Source organism: Trachypithecus francoisi, unplaced genomic scaffold, assembly GCF_009764315.1.
Source record: "Trachypithecus francoisi isolate TF-2019V2 unplaced genomic scaffold, Tfra_2.0 Lachesis_group10, whole genome shotgun sequence".
Taxonomy (NCBI): Eukaryota; Metazoa; Chordata; class Mammalia; order Primates; family Cercopithecidae; genus Trachypithecus; species Trachypithecus francoisi.
This window is the reverse complement of record NW_022681455.1, coordinates 13,699,684-13,718,815: the sequence shown is the minus strand read 5'-3', so window position 1 is coordinate 13,718,815 and position 19,132 is coordinate 13,699,684. Positions and strand designations below refer to the sequence as shown.

General features: G+C 42.0%; 1 protein-coding gene and 1 long non-coding RNA gene across 7 annotated transcripts in view; both read right to left on the bottom strand.

Moving 5' to 3' along the window:
• Positions 1–514: 514 nt before the first annotated feature.
• LOC117086743 lies at positions 515–2,367 on the bottom strand. Its single transcript, XR_004438558.1, has 2 exons — positions 1,688–2,367; positions 515–1,649 (listed from the first exon to the last, which is right to left on the bottom strand). It is a non-coding gene; the product is annotated as an uncharacterized LOC117086743 (long non-coding RNA).
• Positions 2,368–3,161: 794 nt separating this feature from the next.
• Positions 3,162–19,132, bottom strand: part of SIRT5 (sirtuin 5) — a 40,328-nt gene continuing 24,357 nt past the window's right edge. For 5 of the 6 annotated variants that reach the window (XM_033216265.1, XM_033216263.1, XM_033216266.1 and 2 more), the window contains 5 exons: positions 18,794–18,881; positions 17,380–17,433; positions 15,239–15,362; positions 13,427–13,542; positions 3,162–3,655 (listed from right to left, as the gene is read on the bottom strand). In XM_033216265.1, coding sequence (XP_033072156.1) covers positions 3,580–3,655; positions 13,427–13,542; positions 15,239–15,362; positions 17,380–17,433; positions 18,794–18,881 — 458 coding nt within the window. In that variant the 3' untranslated portion in view covers positions 3,162–3,579. The remainder of the gene's footprint in view (positions 3,656–13,426; positions 13,543–15,238; positions 15,363–17,379; positions 17,434–18,793; positions 18,882–19,132) is intronic. The other variant, XM_033216267.1, reaches the window with a different exon arrangement.

Sequence of the window (19,132 nt, the reverse complement as noted above, 5' to 3'; positions counted from 1 at the left end):
CGGGCAACAGAGCAAGACTCCGTCTCAAAAAAAAAAAAAAGAAAAGAAAGAAAAGAAAACCGGTAATAGCGGGCCCGAGGCGCTGCTCGCTGCAGTTTTTTGGCCCTGGGTTCCTTCAAGTGGATCCAGCTTATCAGTGTTTATAGATTTGGCTGCGTTTCGCTCCGCACTTCGGAGGAGATGGCGTTTCATGGGAAGAAATGCGCTCTAGCAGATGGCCGCCGTGGCCAGTCAGCCCTCCTGTGACGGACGAAGACGCTGGCCACAGACCTCGGCTCCAAAGAAATTTGCACAGCCCGGCGCCCTCGGCCTGCCCAGCCCCGCGGCCGCGGCGACGCACGTTAGGATGTGGGCCCTGTGGGAGCGATGCCCTTGCTGGTTCCTAACCCACGGCCTGGAACAACAGCTGGCCCGTGGCAATGCTGAGCAAATCTCCTGAAGGAATGGTTTCGCCGCTCCCTACAGAATGCCCCCGAGTTTTGTCGTATATCCACATACGTACTCTTTTTTTCCAAGTATATTTTATTTCTTGGCAAACATGGCCCTTTGTGGTCGTCGTGTTTCTCTCCTCCCATCCGTTATACAATACTAAATGATCCATCATTTTTTGAACAAATCAAGCCGTTTCACACCTGCAATGCAATTGTACCGACCGTGCTCTTCCCTGTAGTGCTGCAATCCCCCAGGCAGAAGTCCTTTTCATACTTCACAAATTCCCACCCAGGCAAACTTAAAGCACCTTACCCCCTACCCCATCCCACTCTGCCCATCTCTATTTGCTGTGGTCTGAACCCGCACAAATGTCTGTGTAGTTTCTGCGCTGCATAACAGTTTATATGACAGTTGCTCCAGCCGTTCTGTGAACTCCTGAGGGGAAGGACCAGGTCTTGCTAGTCATTTTATTTCTAATGTCTATCATATGGTAGATGTTTAACAAATGCTAAGTTGAATAATTCTGTCTCACATATATTGTGTTTTTAATTCTCCTTTCATGTCTTCTGTTTTAGAAGCAGTTCACAATTTAAAAACAACAAAACCAAATAGGAACAAAAATGGTAAAACTTAAGAACAAAAAAACAAAAAAAAAGCTGCCGAACCAGAGGTTCATTATGAGAGGAATTGCAAAGAACAGTTTGAAATCTCTAGGCCTTAGTCTAAGATAGAGATTACAAATCAAAAATATAATCAAACTCCCTGAGATACTGTGCTAACACCAGGAAAATGAATACAGTTGACTTGGAGCAGCCCAGGAACAAACTTCTTATAAGTGCATGACAGTATTTTATGTGCAAAACTGCTTTATAAGTACTATAAGACTATTAGAGGTATTACCAGTGCCCTCAGTGTAAACTCCTTGGCCCACCCATGTGAAGTGTAAATCGAGCCCTCAGGGTCCCTGACTAGTTCTCCAGCCACCCCATAGGCTATGAGCATCCCTCTTCCCCACAAAAAGTACCATTGGGATTTATTAAAGGTTACGCCTTGTAATGCAGTACAAAGTTTTATAGGACAGCGTCTTGTTGCCTGTTTCTACAAAAGCCAACGGTGTAACATTAACTGCAATTTTGCAAGGGGCTGAGGTGATGTGGTCCAAGTATGTAATCACTTCAGAGAGCCCACTGGATGCAAGGGACCCTGTCATGTATGACCTTCATACACTGTTGATAATGGCCCTGTCATGTATGACCTTCATACACTGTTGATAATGGCCATGCTTCCCAGCCAGGCCTCTGACACTTGTTGGGCAGCAGGCATTCCAAGGCCCCTAAGCACTGAGTTAGCTGGTAAAGGTTAGGGAAAAAGCTGTATTCTTACTACTTTACTCCAAGGTAGTAAAGTGTATGGAAAATGTACCTGACAGAAATAACTTAAGCATCCCCTGAGAATGACCCTGCATGGCAGATGGATCTGACAGCAATAACTTAAGAAATGAGGGTTGCCATTGGAGGTTCTGCAGGGAGGGTGCTGAGTGAAAGTGCTATATAAACTGCACGCTTTTTATAAGTGGTTGCAGTTCTGTCCAGCCTGCTGCCACTGGACCACCCTGTAAGGTTCCCCAAATATATCCTATGTTTCCTTCACTGGCTCCACGTCTCTTCTTTGGCCCCTTGAACCTGGTGCCATCCCTACTGAAGTTAACAGACGTCTGGCCCAACATAAGGGCATCATTTTTTAAAGTCCCATGGAAAAAACTCCCAACAGAGTTCAGTGTCTGGGAACGGTTGGCAGGTCCCACAGGAACCATATGCTTCTGCATTTGTGACGTTGAGAAACAGTCCACTGTTGACTCTTCCCCCTTCTAAGGGAGCCAGAGCTAAATTTTAGGCAGCTGTGTTTTTCCTGGGGGTTCACATATTTGCATCGTTCTTTTTTTTTTTTTTTTTTTTTGATATGGAGTCTCGCTCTGTCGCCCAGGCTGGAGTGCAGTGGCCGGATCTCAGCTCACTGCAAGCTCCGCCTCCCGGGTTTCCGCCATTCTCCTGCCTCAGCCTCCCGAGTAGCTGGGACTACAGGCGCCCGCCACCTCGCCCGGCTAGTTTTTTGTATTTTTTAGTAGAGACGGGGTTTCACCATGTTAGCCAGGATGGTCTCGATCTCCTGACCTCGTGATCCGCCCGTCTCGGCCTCCCAAAGTGCTGGGATTACAGGCTTGAGCCACCGCGCCCGGCCAGCATCGTTCTTTCTTCTCATCATGATGTTCTACCTTGTTGGTACTATTCTCTTCCTTCTTTGCATGAGTTCCTGTTGTGAGCTGCCTCTTGTTCACTGAGGTAATGTAGCCAAATAAGGTTAAAAAGCCCCCAGTAAGCCTGGCGCAGTGGTTCATGCCTGTAATCCCAGCATTTTGGGAGGCCGAGGCAGGCGGATCACCTGAGGTTGGGAATTCAAGACCAGCCTGACCAACATGGAGGAACCCCATCTCTACTAAAAATACAAAATTAGCCGGGCATGGTGATGCATGCCGGCAATCCCAGCTACTCAGCAGGCTGAGGCAGGAGAATCTCTTGAACCCAGGAGGTGGAGTTTGCAGTGAGCTGAGATCGCCCCATTGCACTCCAGCCTGGGCAACAAGAGTGAAACTCTGTCTCAACAACAACAAAAAAAAGTCCCCCATAAAGCCATATCCTGGGGTAACATCTTTATATAATAAATTACCTACTGAGTGTGATTTTATTTTCCACTAAAACTTGTGCAAAAATCAAAATAGTAGGGTTTTTACCCCTCGACTTCTACTTTGCCCAAATAACAAAAATATGATCAGGATAACTATATTTTTTAAAGACAATCTAATTTACAAAATTTTCTCCTCCCAATAACCAACCATACACATCAAAGATATCTTACGTTTCAGTTCAGACCAAATAATATGCATTAACTTTCCAGTTCTGTGACTTTTGAATGTGGGTGCTCTTTGCTACTTCTAAGCCCCCATCGCTTATCAACAGGTTGGATTCTAGCTAGGGAATCAGAGGCTATTTTTAGATTGTTCAGTATTCAGCTCACCACCCATAAGACCATTTCTCCTCAGCATGTGGCCTAGTTCTTTATACACTATAATTTCTTTCTTCCCCAGGACACTTAAGAAACAGTTTCATTTTCATGACGGGCAAGGGCTTCAGGAAGAGTCGTTCCACAGGGTCCCTGGAAATGAAACCTGAAAGAGAAGAAGCAAATACAGCAGTTACGAACTACGGGTTAGCAAAATGAATGCCCTATTTCAGCAAGCACTTATTTCTTAATACCCAAAGTAAAACCCAAATTCTCATCAATATAGTATTAATTCGTATGCCCACTTCTTTCATCTAGTTTCTAACAACTGTAGTTACAACACTTCACTATGGGCTAGCCTCTGTGACTATGGGAATTTTGAGAAGCAAATGTCTAGAATTTATGTGCCATCAAGAAGAATTTTATTTCAAGGCGTAAGAGACATGATTACAAAGTGTATTTTGTTTGTTCTTTTCAAATCCTGAGAACCTGTGCAGGTAAAGTGTATTTTGGGACTATACTGCCAAACTCATTGAAATTTTAAGTATAAAATATACATCTAAGTGTTATATATATATTTTATATACATACTTTTTTTTTTTTTTTGAGACGGAGTCTTGCTCTGTCGCCCAGGCTGGAGTGCAGTGGCGCGATCTCGGTTCACTGCAAGCTCCGCCTCCTGGGTTCACACCATTCTCCTGCCTCAGCCTCCCCAGTAGCTGGGACTACAGGCGGATTATTTGAGCCAGGAGTTTGAAGCTATGATTATACCACTGTACAGACTCCAGCCTGGGTGCCAGAGGGAGCCCCCATCTCTTAAAAAAAATAATTCCCTTGTGCCCAGAGTTTAGGTGGCCCAGGTCTTTCAGTACTTACATCTATAACAAACACACACTGAGGATTACAACCGACATTGAAAAAGTACAATGTAGCTTGGCTGGTCAAAATCTGCCCAGCGATTCTTTGGATCGGAATAAAAGACACAGGTAAAGCCAGCTGCAAAGTTTACAGGAAACAATCTATTTTCCCCAAGGGTAAGCTGCGAAGTGTCTTAATTCCATTCTTTGAGTGACTACTGCTTTTGGATTTTGTTCCTTAATATTATAAACTATTGGAAACTTTGCTATTTGAAATTATAGCAGTAAAGAATGAAATATTCCTCTAGCCTTGAGGATCTAAGTCACTCTGATACTGAGAAGCAGCCTGGATTTCCAACCCGGGTGCAGAGCTCCAGATAAGGGATTTCTGGACACAACATTCCACATTGATCTAAACTTTGTATTACAGTTTCTGGGGAAGTGGGACCCTGGTCTACTTCGCCAGCCAGACATGATGTTGACCTCTTTACACTGTACGGCCCTGCTAGTTGCTTGAGTCTATCAAAAACGACTTCATTTAAATTTCACTTAAACTCTACCCTGCCCCCAATTGCTTTAATAACTCTACCTTTCCCTTGTTGGGAAACACTTCTCAGTTCTACTGGGGTCTGGTCTCCCTCATTGCATTAAATCAGTAAACCTGATCTTGACAGAATACTGGTTTGTTTACGGTGAATAGAGGAGGATTAGGACAGAACAGGAGGAACTGTCTCCTTCCAACAATATGTAACACTCAGCCATAGATACATGGACCAATTCAAAAATTATGTCCCATTCATCTATTAAGGATATATTTCCAGGCCGGGAGCGGTGGCTCATGCCTATAACCCCAGCACTTGGGGAGGCCGAGGTGGGCAAATCACTTGAGGTCAGGAGTTTGAGACCAGCCTGGCCAACATGGTGAAACCCTGTCTCTACTAATACAAAAATTAGCTGGGTGTCGTGGCAGGCACCTGTGATCCCAGCTACTCGGGAGGCTGAGGCAGAAGAATCGCTTGAATCCAGGAGGTGGAGGTTGCAGTGAGCTGAGACTGCACCCCTCTACTCCAGCCTGGGAATCAAGAGTAAAACTCCATCTTAAAAAAAAAAAGAATTTCCAATAACATTTAACTTGTTTAGAATTATTAATCTAAACTTATATATAGGTTTTGTTTTTACAATTACGCACTGCAGATTACTATAGTGATAATTCTATCTAGAAGTTTTTTAGTAAAACATTTTTTAACATTTTATGGAAATTGAAAAAATTAAATAATTCATATGATATTTTGCTGTAGAAGTATAATAGGGTAGTCAGTAAAAGATTTTCTTTCTCTTTTTTTTTTAAGACAGAGTCTCACTCTGTCATCCAAGCTGGAGTGCAGTGGCAAGATCTCGGCTCACTACAACTTCTGCCTCCCAGGCTTTAGGAATTCCTCCACGTCAGCCTCCCGAGTAGCTGGGATTACAGTTGTGGACCACCACGCCTGGCTAATTTTTGTATTTTTAGTAGAGATGGGGTTTTGCCATGTTGGCCAGGCTGGTCCTGAACTCCTGGCCTCAAGTGATCCTCCCGCCTCAGCCTCCCAAAGGGCTGGGATTACAGGCATGAGCCATTGCACCTGGCCAGTAAAAGATTTTCATGCATACACACATATTATGTTAGTATAAATTCTGTAGTAGTGATAGAATGGAAATACAAGTTCAAAGAGAAAAGAAAAAATGTGAAATTTCCAATTGTTAAGGAAGGGCTGTATATTTATTTTGTAAATGGATTGGTGGTGTGTACCAGATAGTTATAACATTCAGATTGGACTGCATACATTTAAAACCATGATATGGTAGCTTTTATTTTAAAATGTCAGTGTTTTGGCCATGCTCAGTGGCTCACGCCTGTAATCCCAGCACTTTTGGGAGGTCGAGCTAGGCAGATTGCCTGATGTCAGTAGTTTTAGACCAGCCTGGGCAACGTGGTGAAAACCCATCTCCGCTAAAAAAATACAAAAAATTAGCCGGGTGTGGTGGCGCACGCTTGTAGTCCTAGCTACTCAGGAGGCTGAGGCAGGAGAATTGCTTGAACCAGGGAGGTGGAGGTTGCAGTGAGTTGAGATCATGCCACTGCAGTCCAGCCTGGGCAACAGAGCCAGACTCTTGTCTCAAAAATAAATAAATAAATAAATAAAATCTCAGTGTTTCCAATGCACTTGGAATGACATCTCCAACTATAATATTTTTGATTTAAAAAACCTTAGATGTCAACTTTTAAAATGTTAAAGGCATACATGAACGTTGTTTGAAAGCCTCTTTTCTAGCACATCTGTGCACTTTGCCTGCCCCCACCAGTTGCAGGACAACCAAGACTACAATGTTAGTTCCACATCTGCTCATGCCACTTTTATTGGTTAATGTAATCCTCTCGCTGAATTTAAAATTATGTAATAAACTGCAAAAAATAGAGCTGTTAAAAGAGAGTTATTTCTAGGAAAACTAGCTGAATGCTTGGGAAAGACATACTGAGTCACTAAATATAATTCTGTTGAATTAGGTGTAGGTGTAAAAGACAGGGGAAGACAGCTTCACGTGTTTCTTTTCCTAAGTTCTTGCTCTCCTTTAAAAGAAAAAAAAAAAAAAAACAGACAAATATCAAAAAACAGAAGTTGTAATCCAGTGTTTGCCAAGGTTTCTTGATAAGAATCACCCGGGTCATTTGCTAGCTACATAAACAGGCATCTCCCCCTGGAAATTCTGATTCAGGAGGTCTAGGTGGGGGGCCTTGGGATCTGATTTTCCTGGTTGTCTGTTTTTGTTTTTGTTTTTTTTAATAAAATAAGGGCTGGAGTCATTCATGTCTTCAGGGATATTTGGGGAACACGAGGAAGATTATGGATACGATTTATGTAAGAAAGGTGAGCTCCAATCAGCAGATCCCTACTCAAAACAAAAGGCCTTTAGCTCTATTCCAAAAAAAAAAAAAAAAAAAGCAGGCCAAGTGCGGTGGCTCACGCCTGTAATCCCAGCACTTCGGACGGCCGAGGCAGATGGATCACTTGAGGCCAGGAGTTTGAGACCTGTCTGTCCAACATGGTGAAATCCCGTCTCTACTAAAAATACAAAAATTAGCCAGGTGTGGTGGTGCACGCCTGTAATCCCAGCTACTCGGGAGGCTTAGGTGGGAGGACTGCTTGAGCCTGGGAGGCAAAGATTCCAGTAAACCGAGATTGTGCCACTGCACTCCAGCCTGGGCAACAGAGCAAGACTTTGTCTCAAAAAAGAAAAAAAAAGAAAAAAAAGAAAAAGGAAATGAAGGTACATTTATGCTTTAAATCAAAATGTTTAAAGTATGTATATGCCCTTTTCTATTAGTCTTGTTTTCAGTGGCTTTTTGAATGAACAGACCAACTAAGCCCTGACTGCATAGACTAGGAGGGCTTCCCTACTCGCCCTTGACAGCATAGCCAGGGAGAGTGCTAGACTTCCCTAACACACACGGTCAACGATCACTTCAAAGCAGTGACCTCTTCACACCCTAGATAGGTAACTATATAACCACAACCATCGATAAAACTCTCTTACCTAACAATTCCTTAGACTTCTAAACTCCACCAGCAGATAGCTTGAGCGTCTTCCCTCCCCAGGGCCCCCAACTCCATTACTTTACTGCTCGCCTCTCCTGGGACTTCTTCCTCACTCCACTCCAGCCACACTGAGGGGCCTCTGCTCCAGGTGGTCCCACTGTCTGGAAAGGTCTTATCCCAGATCACCTCTTTGGCTGCCTCCTTCACCTCCTTGAAGTCTTTGCTCAAATCTCTTCTTAATGAGGTTTGCGGTCCACCCAATTGGATCCTGCAACCTGTCAGCCCAACCCCCTCACATACAACTCCATCTTTGCTTTGCACGGTCTCTTAGCACCTGCTCACATGCTGTAGAATGTGCACCTTATGTTCACTGCTTACCTGTCTGCCTCCACCACTAGAATATAATCTTCCCTTGGTAGATTTTTGTTTTGTTTACTGCTATATCCTATCCTAAGCACTTAGAACAGTGTCTGGTACATAGTGGATACTTATAAATATTTGTAGACTTTGATTAAATTCCAATGTTTAGAGAAATTCAAAGATCAACAAGGCACAACATAGTGGCTGCAGGGCACGGTGGGCAGAAGGTGCTTTGAAGGCCCTGCCTACCAGCTCCCTGCAGCGACAGTCCCATTTTTGCCTCAGCGAATGTACAAATCCCAACAAGACAAATCCCAACAAAACGCCCCTTGGGATAACAGTCAAAACACTGAGGTTTAAATTCAAAAATGCCTAGGGTTTACTGGGATAGTCAGGGTTTATCAGAAATCATCCAATACAAGCATCAGGCATGGGGAAAATGACAAAACCAAAACTGGAACTAATTAACACCTTGAAAATATAAATACATTCCTGTGGGAGGAGAATTCTATGCCTTTGTCTCTGGATTAGAACTGGGGCAAAGAATCTGAACAACTTGTGCAAGGCCTAAGGTGTCTTGTGAGATCTAAATCCTTATCAAAATATAGGCAGCATTCTAGCCGCCTATTTAGGTAACAAAGAAAATCAGGTTAAAAGTAGCAGGGAACATTATTCCTTTTTTTTTTTTCTCATTAACCTAGAGCAGGGGTTAGAAAACTTTTTCTGTAAAGGGCCACACAGGACAGATTTTAGGCTTTGCAGACCAGCCAGTCTCTGCTGCAACTATTCACCTCTGTCATCCTAGTGCAAAAGCAGCCACACACAATATACAAACATAGGGCCACAGCTGTGTTCCAATGAAACCTTATTTACAGATATAGGTGGTGGGCAAATTTGGCCTACAGGCAGTAGTTTGCTGACCCCTGACCTAGGGTAAAGTTCAACCAAAATCTGTTAAGCATGAGATATAAAATTCTGCCATTGTTAAGTTCTGTGTTTAAACAGTCCTCTCAGTTGCTCCAGGGTTGGTTTGTGCCTTTGAAAAATTGAGTAGGATGAGATGACTATCACCAGCATCTCTTCTAAACGTCAGCTTTCATGATGCCAAGAAAAACGCATTGCTGGCTTCACTGATCAGATGATAGTTCCTGTGATCAGTCTGGTTGATAAGGAGCTTGTCAAATTGATAAGAATTTCTAACTAGCAAGTAGCCTGTTTGTCAGAGACAATCATAGGTTTTCTTTTTTCTTTTTTTTTTTTTTTTTTTTGAGACGGAGTGTCGCTCTGTTGCCCAGGCTGGAGTGCAGTGGCCGGATCCCAGCTCACTGCAAGCTCCACCTCCCGGGTTTACGCCATTCTCCTGCCTCAGCCTCCCAAGTAGCTGGGACTACAGGCGCCCGCCACCTCGCCCGGCTAATTTTTTGTATGTTTTTTAGTAGAGACGGGGTTTCACCGTGTTAGCCAGGATGGTCTCGATCTCCTGACCTTGTGATCTGCCCATTTCGGCCTCCCAAAGTGCTGGGATTACAGACTTGAGCCACTGCGCCTGGCCGACAATCATAGGTTTTCAAGACAATATGAAGCTGAAGAATTTTGGCTGAAGTAGCAGCTGAAACAGGCCTGTGGCTTTAGGAGGCTTGACTTGTGCAACGATATATATTATATGCCAAGAATCTCTTCCGAACTGGCAGGAAAAACCACCAAGTTCAGTTTCTTTCACATGAAGACACAGCCACCATATGCAAGGGATGCTGGGCCCCTGATGGTCAGTCCATGGCACGGGAGGTGAGGGCCAACTCTAAACCTGGGTTGTGGAAATACTCCAGTTTTATTTTCTTCTTTTTCTCTATCTGCATTTTCTTGCTTTTCTACAATGATGATTTGTTTTAATTCTTTATAATAATTAGAGATGAGACAGAGATCAAATGACTGAAAAGAAACCGTATTAGAAGAGCCAAACGGGGGACATAGCTCATGTCCTGCTTCACAAAGTTCATCCTGTCCCACTCTTTGAGTTTTCTGATGGTCTTTCAAACAGACAGGAGGCTTGAACTACCTAGCTCTGGTATTACTACTCTTAGTCATGCTAAGTGGCCCAGCTGCTACACATAGGTGCCACAACACAAATCAGAGGGAGGCCTAATGTGCATTTTTCAGGAGATAAGTTAGAAGATAATTTAATTTTTTATATAACCGCTTTATTGAGATTTGATTCACATACAATCCACCTATTTGAAATATATAATTCAGTGGCTTTTAGTGTATTCACAGAATTATATGACCATCACCACAATAGACTTTAGAGCATTTATAACAACCTCAAAGAAACTTGTTCTCATTAGCACCCACTCCCCATTCCTCCCTACTCCCAGCCAAAATCTTCTCGCCTCATCTACTCCCACTCATCTACCTTCTCTCTATTGATCTGCCTATTCTGGATATTTCATATAAATGCAGTCATACCATATGTGGTCTTTTATGACTAGCTTCTTTCACTTAGCATAACATTTTCAAGGGTCATCCATGTAGTAGCATATATGGATACCTCATTCTTTTTATGGCTAAAATATAATCCATTGTACAAACATACCAAATTTTATTTATTCATCCTTCAGTCGATGGACGTTTGGGTTGTTTCTACTTTTTCCATGAACAAGTTGCTACAAATTTTTGTGTAGATGTATGATTTCATTTCTAGGACTATATACCAAGGAGTAGAATTGCTAGATCACATAGTAACTCTATATTTAACTGCCACATTGTTTTCTAAAATGACTGCCCCATTGTACATGCCCATCAGCCATGTATAAGGGTTCCAGTTTCTTCACCAACACTTGTGATTTTCCTTTATCTTAAAAATTATAGCCACGCTTGTAGCTGTGAAGTGATGATATTTCATTGTGGTTTTATGATATTGAACATCATTTCAGTATGCTTACTGGCCATATGTATATATTTGGAGAAATGTCGTTTCAAATATTTTGACCTGGCTTTTAATTGGATTGTCTTTTTATTATTTATAGTTGTTAAGAGTTCTTTATATATCCTGGATACAAATTCCTTATCAAATATCAAATATTAGACTTACAAATATTTTCTCCCATTCTATGGGTTGTCTTTTTACTTAATCGACGGTACCCATTGGAGTATAAAAGTTTTAAATTTTGATAAAGTCCAATTTATCCTTTTTTCTTATGTTACTTGTACTTTTGGTGTCATATCTAAGAAAGCTTTAACTGACCCAAGCTTACAAAGATTTATTCCTACATTTTCTTTTGACACGTGATATTTTAGCTCTTACATTTAGGTCTGTGCTCCATCTTGGGTTATTTTTTGTGTATGATGTGACAGAGGGGTCCAAGCTCATTCTTTTGCGTGTGGATATCCAGCACTATTTCTTGAAAAAGACTGTATTTCATCAAATGGTCTTGCCACTCTTCTCAAAAATCAACTGACCATGAATGTGAGGTTTTGTTTTATTGTTCTGTTTTGTTTTTTACTGGACTCTCAATTCTATTCCACTGATCCTATATATCTATCCTATGCCAGTGCCATACTGTCTTGATTACTGCAACTTTGTAGTAAGTTTTTTTTTTTTTTTTCTTTTGATGGAGTTTTGCTCTTGTTGCCCAGGCTGGAGTGCAATGGCACAATCTCGGCTCACCGCAACCTCCACCTCCTGGGTTCAAGTGATTCTCTTGCCTCAGCCTCCCAAGTAGCTAGGATTACAGGCATGTGCCACCATGCCCAGCTAATATGTAGTAAGTTTTGAAATTGGGAAGTATGAGTTCTCCAACTTCAGTTTTCATTTGGTTTTGGCTATTTTGGGTCACTTGCATTTTCATATGAATTTTAGAGTAATCTTTTCAATTAATTCCTGTAAAAAGCCAGTTGTGATTTTGATAAGGACTGAGTTGATTGAGCCCATAGATCAATTTGGGGAGCATTGCCATCTTAATTATTAAGTTGTCCAATCCATGAACATTGGATATGTTTCCATTCATTTAGGCCTTCTTTATTTCTTTCAACAATGTTCTGTAGTTTTCAAAGTATAAGTTTAGCATAGGAGGCAATTTTTTTTAAAGGCTATCTTCTTAGTTCCTACTACTCACACACAAATGAAGAATTAGGGATCAAGAACACAGGCTGTAGCTGATCAAAAGGACACATGGAAAAGAAGAGGCCCAGAGCCAGTTCACTCACCTCAGGAGGGGCCTACTTAAGTGTCTGTGGCCCCTTTTCTTTTTTCCTATCTTTTTAAAATCCCAGCAAAGACTTAAAGAGTGGTTCCTACCCTAGCTGCACACTGGAATCACCTAGGAAGCTTATCAAAATGATGATGTCTGGGCTGCAACTCAGAGTAATGACACTGAAATTTCATGAAGTGGCCCCCAGGCATCAGTATTTTTAAAATATGCAGCCAAGGTTGGAAACTGCTGATTAAAGTAACGACAAGATGTTTCAATGAAGTTTTCTATTTTATTCATTTATAGTCATTTACTACTTATTTATATTCTAACTTATTCAAAAGGAATTAACTAGATGGACAAGAATAAGAAGTAAAGGCAAAAAAAAGTTGGAGTGAGAAAAAAGATAGAAGGGTGAAGACATAAAACAGACCCAGGAATAAGACTAAAAATGCATACTATGACAATCTACACTTCCCACCCAAACTTGAGAAGCAGGATCAGTGTCAAAATATGGCCACAGATACAGATAACCTTGGCGATTAGACCAAAGGGGAATCTGCCAGGTGGCCTCCCAGTGAGAACGGCAGGGGATGAGGTTCTGCAAGGGCGTCTCCCAGGCTAACTTGCAGAGCATCTGGGTAACCTACAACTAAAGGCCATCGCTAAGTCTAGCTTAACAATGTAAGGGAAAGCAAAGCCTAAGGAATCAAAGAAGAGCTTTAAAAATGTGAACAAACAAAAGTCCCACAGCAAATGTTGTGTACAATGACAGAGCTACCCTACCTTAGTCTACAGTGAATGATTTTGTTCTTCCATAAAAGCAACTGCAGATCAAACAAAAAAACACAAACCCTGTGTCTTTTTTAAAAATTAGAGGAGTAGGTCAACTATGTTTAGATGACCATGTCTGTACCTGCCTCCCACATCGCCCTCTCCCATCAGGGTATCCCAGTACCTGAATCTGTTTGTAGCTGGGGTGGTCTCCGTATTAAATTCAGCCACTGGCACACCCCTGGCAGCCACTTGTGGGGCAAACATGGCTGCTGGGTACACCACGGAGGAAGTGCCCACCTACAAGGCAAGCACACGGAGATGGACAAACAGCCACACGACAAGGAGAAGGAACATTTTTTCAGAAAACCTTACACAAACTCAGGTAGGTCTGTGGTTGCAGGTGTGAGAAAAGCCAAACAGGATGGGATAAAACAGGGTGTCCAAGGGATGAGGGAAAGTGAAGAAGTGTCCTTTGATCAATCACTAGAATCGACAAGAATATGTGACACGAAAAGGAGAGTTAACAAAAGGGTGACTTAGAAGTGACTCAACATGTTTTGGGTGTAGTTCTGGTTTTGTTTCTGCTTTAAAGTTAAGCAAATGATCCATAACTTTTTAAAACATATTTTCTTTTTGTTAAAGGTAGAAAATACGAAGAAAAAACATACATATCATCAATAATCTTACCCCAAGATAACCACTGTTAACATTTTCATGTATGTCCTCTTAGGTTCTCTCTCATAAATATTTCCTTATAAACATTCTTTATAGGGATGGGAAGAGCATGACTGTTTTGTAAACCAGCTTTCCTCATTTAACAATCCATCATCAACAGTGATACTATACTCGACATTGGAAAGCATTCTTTAAATACTGGCTAAATGAATACGCACCACAAGAAAGTGCTTCTGCTTTTAAAGACATGTCAAGAAAAATTTGAAATATGCATACAATCTGTCCAATTAATCCCACTTCTAGGAAATGTGTCTTAAGGAAATCATTTGAAGAGCATGCTAAGATTTCTATCTAAGGATATGTACGATATCATTGACTAAAATATCAAAATTTGAAATAGCCCAAATGTCTTACAGTAGAGAATTAGCTAAATATATCATTCCCTATCCATATAAAACACCATACAGTCAATTGAAAGATGATATTGATTTAGATGTACTGATATGGAATATGCTAAGTGAACTGCTGCGTGAATAAAGTAGTTTCAAAACAGAACATATGTCATGAAGTCAGTTTTGAATTTTAATTAATACATGTACATCTGCATAAGAAAAGGTTTAAACCAGAGGTGGGCAAACTTATTCTGTAAAGGACCATACAGTAAATTTTTCAGGCTCTGTGGCCATTCAGTCTCTGTCAACTCTGTACTCTGTACTCTGTACTCACAAGTACTCAACTCTGCCACTGTAGTTTGAAAGTAGACATAGTGTGTGGAAGAATGAGTGCGGCTGAGTTCCAATAAAACTTTATTTACACAAACAGGTAGCAGGCCCAATTTGGCCTAAAGGCTGCTGTTTGCTCACTCCTGGTCTAGAAGAAAATATACTAAACTGCTAACGGTAACTATTTCTGATTAGTAGAACTATGGGCGATTTCTAATTTCCTCTTTATAATGTGATAATTTTTACATGTTCTCAATTACATTTAATCATAAGCACATATTATTTTAAAAACCAATAGCATGTTCTTTTCTTTTTTTTTTTTTTTTTTGCTGGGGTTGGGGGAGAAGGCTCTGAGATGCCCAAGACATGCATGGTTTCCTATTTTAATATAAATTCTTAGTTGTTGTTTCTCAGTTTTTCTATAGGATACCACAAAGACCTCTCAACATACATTTTAAGGAAAGGAAGAAAGGGAGGGAGGGAGGAGAGAAGGCGGGAAGGAAAGCAGCAAGGGAGGGAGGAAGGAAGAGGAGAGGGGGAAGGAAAAAATAACAAACTCCGGTCCTGTCTTGGAGTTGGGGAAAGCCGTGACCTACCACTAGACATAAATCACAGTGAGCGAGCTCTTTGTCAACCTCCTCCAGAATGGCAGGATCCAGGTTTTCTCCAAACCACACGACGTGAGGGCGCAGCAAGCCTCCGCAGCCTGCCTCTTCACACCTGGAAGAACGGGATCCTTGAGCCAACCCCGAGCAAAGTCTGCCCACTGGACCTGAGGGAGGCCAGGGGCTACCCCAAACCCAGTACGTCCAGATGGTTCACCTCTGATGCCTCTTATTCCCTACACCCTCCTCCCAGCCTATATAAACTTGCCTTGCATGTGAATGCATGTGAAGCATCAGGTTTAACGATCGTTTTTTTTTTTTTTTTTTTTGAGACGGAGTCTCGCTGTGTAGCCCAGGCTGGAGTGCAGTGGCGTGGTCTCGGCTCACTGCAAGCTCCGCCTCCCGGGTTCAAGCGATTCTCCTGCCTCAGCCTCCCGAGTAGCTGGGACTACAGGCGCGTGCGACCACACCCGGCTAATTTTTGTATTTTTAGTAGAGACAGGGTTTCACTATGTTGGCCAGGCTGGTCTCGAACTCCTGACCTCATGATATGCCTGCCTCGGCCTCCCAAAGTGCTGGGATGACAGGCCTGAGCCTCCGCACCCTGCCGAACTGTCCTTGTTTTTTATCTTGTCTCTATGTACTTGATGTGCTGACACATTGTTTCAGCTAAGCTTTCCCGGTTCCTTCATTATGCTCACACTTGTGCTCACAGCCACCCAGACCTGGGAGTCATACTGGACTCAGATTTGCCTCCCACCCTAAGCATCCCCTAATTTCATCGATGACCTTTCATGTGCTCTCAGGTTCACGTCTCTCTGGCCCCGTATGTAGTCAGCTTTCCTGTATCCATTACTAAAAATCTCTTTCTTTCACCCCCTCCTTCCTCAGGGTCACCTTCTACACACCTCCTAAAATCATCCCTCAAACCATTTTCATCATAGTAATCTCCTGCATCATAGAAGTCCTCCAGGTCTCCCTATTCCTTCAGAAGAAAACTTTAATATTTAGCAATTAAAACCCTCATAAGGAAAATTAAAAAGGTTCTGTGGTTAAATAAGTCAGTAAAGCATTAACATACATTTTATAACCACTTTTTAGAAGGCAGCAATGTGGAATAAATGCTCTGAAAAGTCCTGCAGTAGAGCAAACATATTTTAACTTTGTTTAGTCTAACGTTTCTGTATTTATTTGAGTGCCTAACATGTTTTTTTCAAGTAATGTCTCTCAACATAACATTAAATTAATGTTCTATGAAACACTTTTAGAAGTGCTGTTTTATTTTACCTTAAAAACACTCTAATCCATCCAGGCGCGGTGGCTCATGCCTGTAATCCCAGCATGTTGGGAGGCCGAGGCGGGTGGATCACCTGAGGTCAAGAGCTCGAGACCAGCCTGGCCGACATGGCAAAACCTCGTCTCTACTGAAAACACAAAAAATAGCGAGGTGTGGTGGCAGGCGCCTGTAATCCCAGCTACTCGGGAGGCTGAGGCAGGAGAATCGCTTGAGCCCAGGAGGCGGAGGTGACAGTGAGCCAAGATCGCGCCACTGCACTCCAGCCTGGGTAACAGAGTGAGATTCCATCTCAAAAAACAACAACAACAACAACAAAAAACCCACAACAAAAAAACCTCTGATCCAATTACAGATTATAGAAGTGCTGTTTTAATGTCTGGTTTGAAAAATTGGCATAAAAATCTTCCTTTTTTTTTTTTTTTTTTAATCTATGAACATTCTGTTTGGTCCTGTAACCTCTCCTATTCAGGTCCTTTCATTGCCTCCTTAACCATGGATTAATAATGCCAGTGATGTTATTTGACCAGTTACAGGTCAGCCCATATGCTTTCTGTACACTGGGTAATCACCTGTCACACAACAGCTTCAGACACTTTCCCAACCTCAAATGATCCCGCCAGAACACAAAGCAACAAGGGGTTGGAAAGAAATCATTCTTTTCATCCTAATTTGCTTCATCCTTTGTCCTTTCCGTTTTGGTCTCAGAGGTCAAGTCTGGTTTTTACATTTGTGCATTTGATTTAAGAGGCATCTTCCCAAATACATGTTTAGATTTCGATGTCTATTTTTTTTTTGTAACCTGGAACACTAGTACAAACCAGAGTTTTTTACCCACCGGGGAAGTTGCTCAACTGGGATGCTGGCATCCTGAGTTCCAGGTTCTGGAGCACTGAAGTAAATAATCGTAGAAAAGAAAGACTGTTATTGGCATAATAAAAAATAAAGAAACAACATAACTCAGTTTGTATATTTGCCTGGTAGTATGTGGTATACAACTCCTAATTAATACATGCTCACTTGGAAGGGCATTAGAAGGAAGGACCCCAAGCCATGAATTACCAGTGGTACTGGGCATAGTGGCTCATGCCTATAATCCCAGCATTTGGTGAGGCCAGAGTGGGAGGACTGCTTGAGGCCAGAAGATCAAGACCAGCCTGCGCAATATAGTGAGACTGCATTTCTACCAGAAATACAAAAATTAGCTCAGTGTGATGGTGCGTGCCTATAGTCCTAGCTACTCGGGAGGCTAAGGCAGGAGGATTGCTTGAGCTCAGGAGTTGGAGGCCGCAGTAAGGTGTGATTGTGCCACTGTACTCCAGCCTAGGAAACAGAGCAAGACTCTGTCTCAGTAAAAAAAAAAAAAAAAATCACCAGTGGTTGTACTGCCAGTGAGAGAATTCGTGTGTGGGGAGGGCTGGAGTAGCTGGGTGTGCTAAGAGGGAACTTCATGTTTACCTTTATACATCATCATCATTTGTATCCTCTGCAATGACATTATACATTCCTTATATAACTTATACTGTTTTGAAATGGAATTTTCCTCAATATTGTGTCTACCCTCAAATGTTTTCCTCATTGTAAAAATAGTGCATGTTCATCATAGAAATAATGTAGGGAAATTCAGAAAGATATAAAGAAGAAATTTAAAATTACCCATAATCCCTCTACTCCTAATATTCCTTGTTAATATTTTGTTATATTTTCTTCTGGTCTTTTAACTATATGCAGATATACAAACTCATGTGTGTATAAATTCAGGATCATGTGGTTTTCACTTAACACTGTGAGTTGTGAGCAAAATATTTCTTTTATCACAAGGCTATATTTTTTTTTTTTTTTTTGAGACAGGGTCTCCCTGTCACCCAGGCTGTAGTGCGGTGGCATGATCTCAGCTCACTGCAGCCTCTACTTCCCAGGCTCAAATAACCCTCCCACTTCAGCCTCTCTAGTAGCTGGGACTATAGGCATGTGCCACCACACCCAGCTAATTTTTTTTTTTTTTTTTTTGTAGAGACAGGTTTCTCACTATGTTGCCCAGGCTGATCTTGAACTCCTGAACTCAAGCAATCTTCCCACCTTGTAACCCCAAAGTGCTGGGATTACAGGCATGAACCACCGCACCCAGCCTTGTATTTAGTCATATTTCTCATATCCATGGGAATCTTTAATGAATGTTCAATTTCCTCACATTTACGTCCGACCTAAAGGAGAAAACAACATATACTTATTCTGTAGTGTGGTATAATTACCCTTTTCCTGATAAAGCTGGACAAATTGGACTCTTGTAATTCTCAGCCACAACGCCACAAGAGGTACATCGAGTTTTAAATAAGCTACCTGAAAAATACATATGAAGCAAATCCAGAATTTAGTCTAATCAAGAGCAATCGTCTCCACGTCTGAAAGGGTGTAAGATACTTCACTTTCCACACTTCATTTCATTTTCTGGTCTCACCCAGTTACCCAGGCTGGAGTGTAGTAGTATGATCATAGCTCACTGCAGCTTCCAACTCCTGGGCTCGAGCGATCCTCCCACCTTTGCCTCCTGAGCAGCTGGGACTATAGGTGTGCACCACCACACTGAGCCA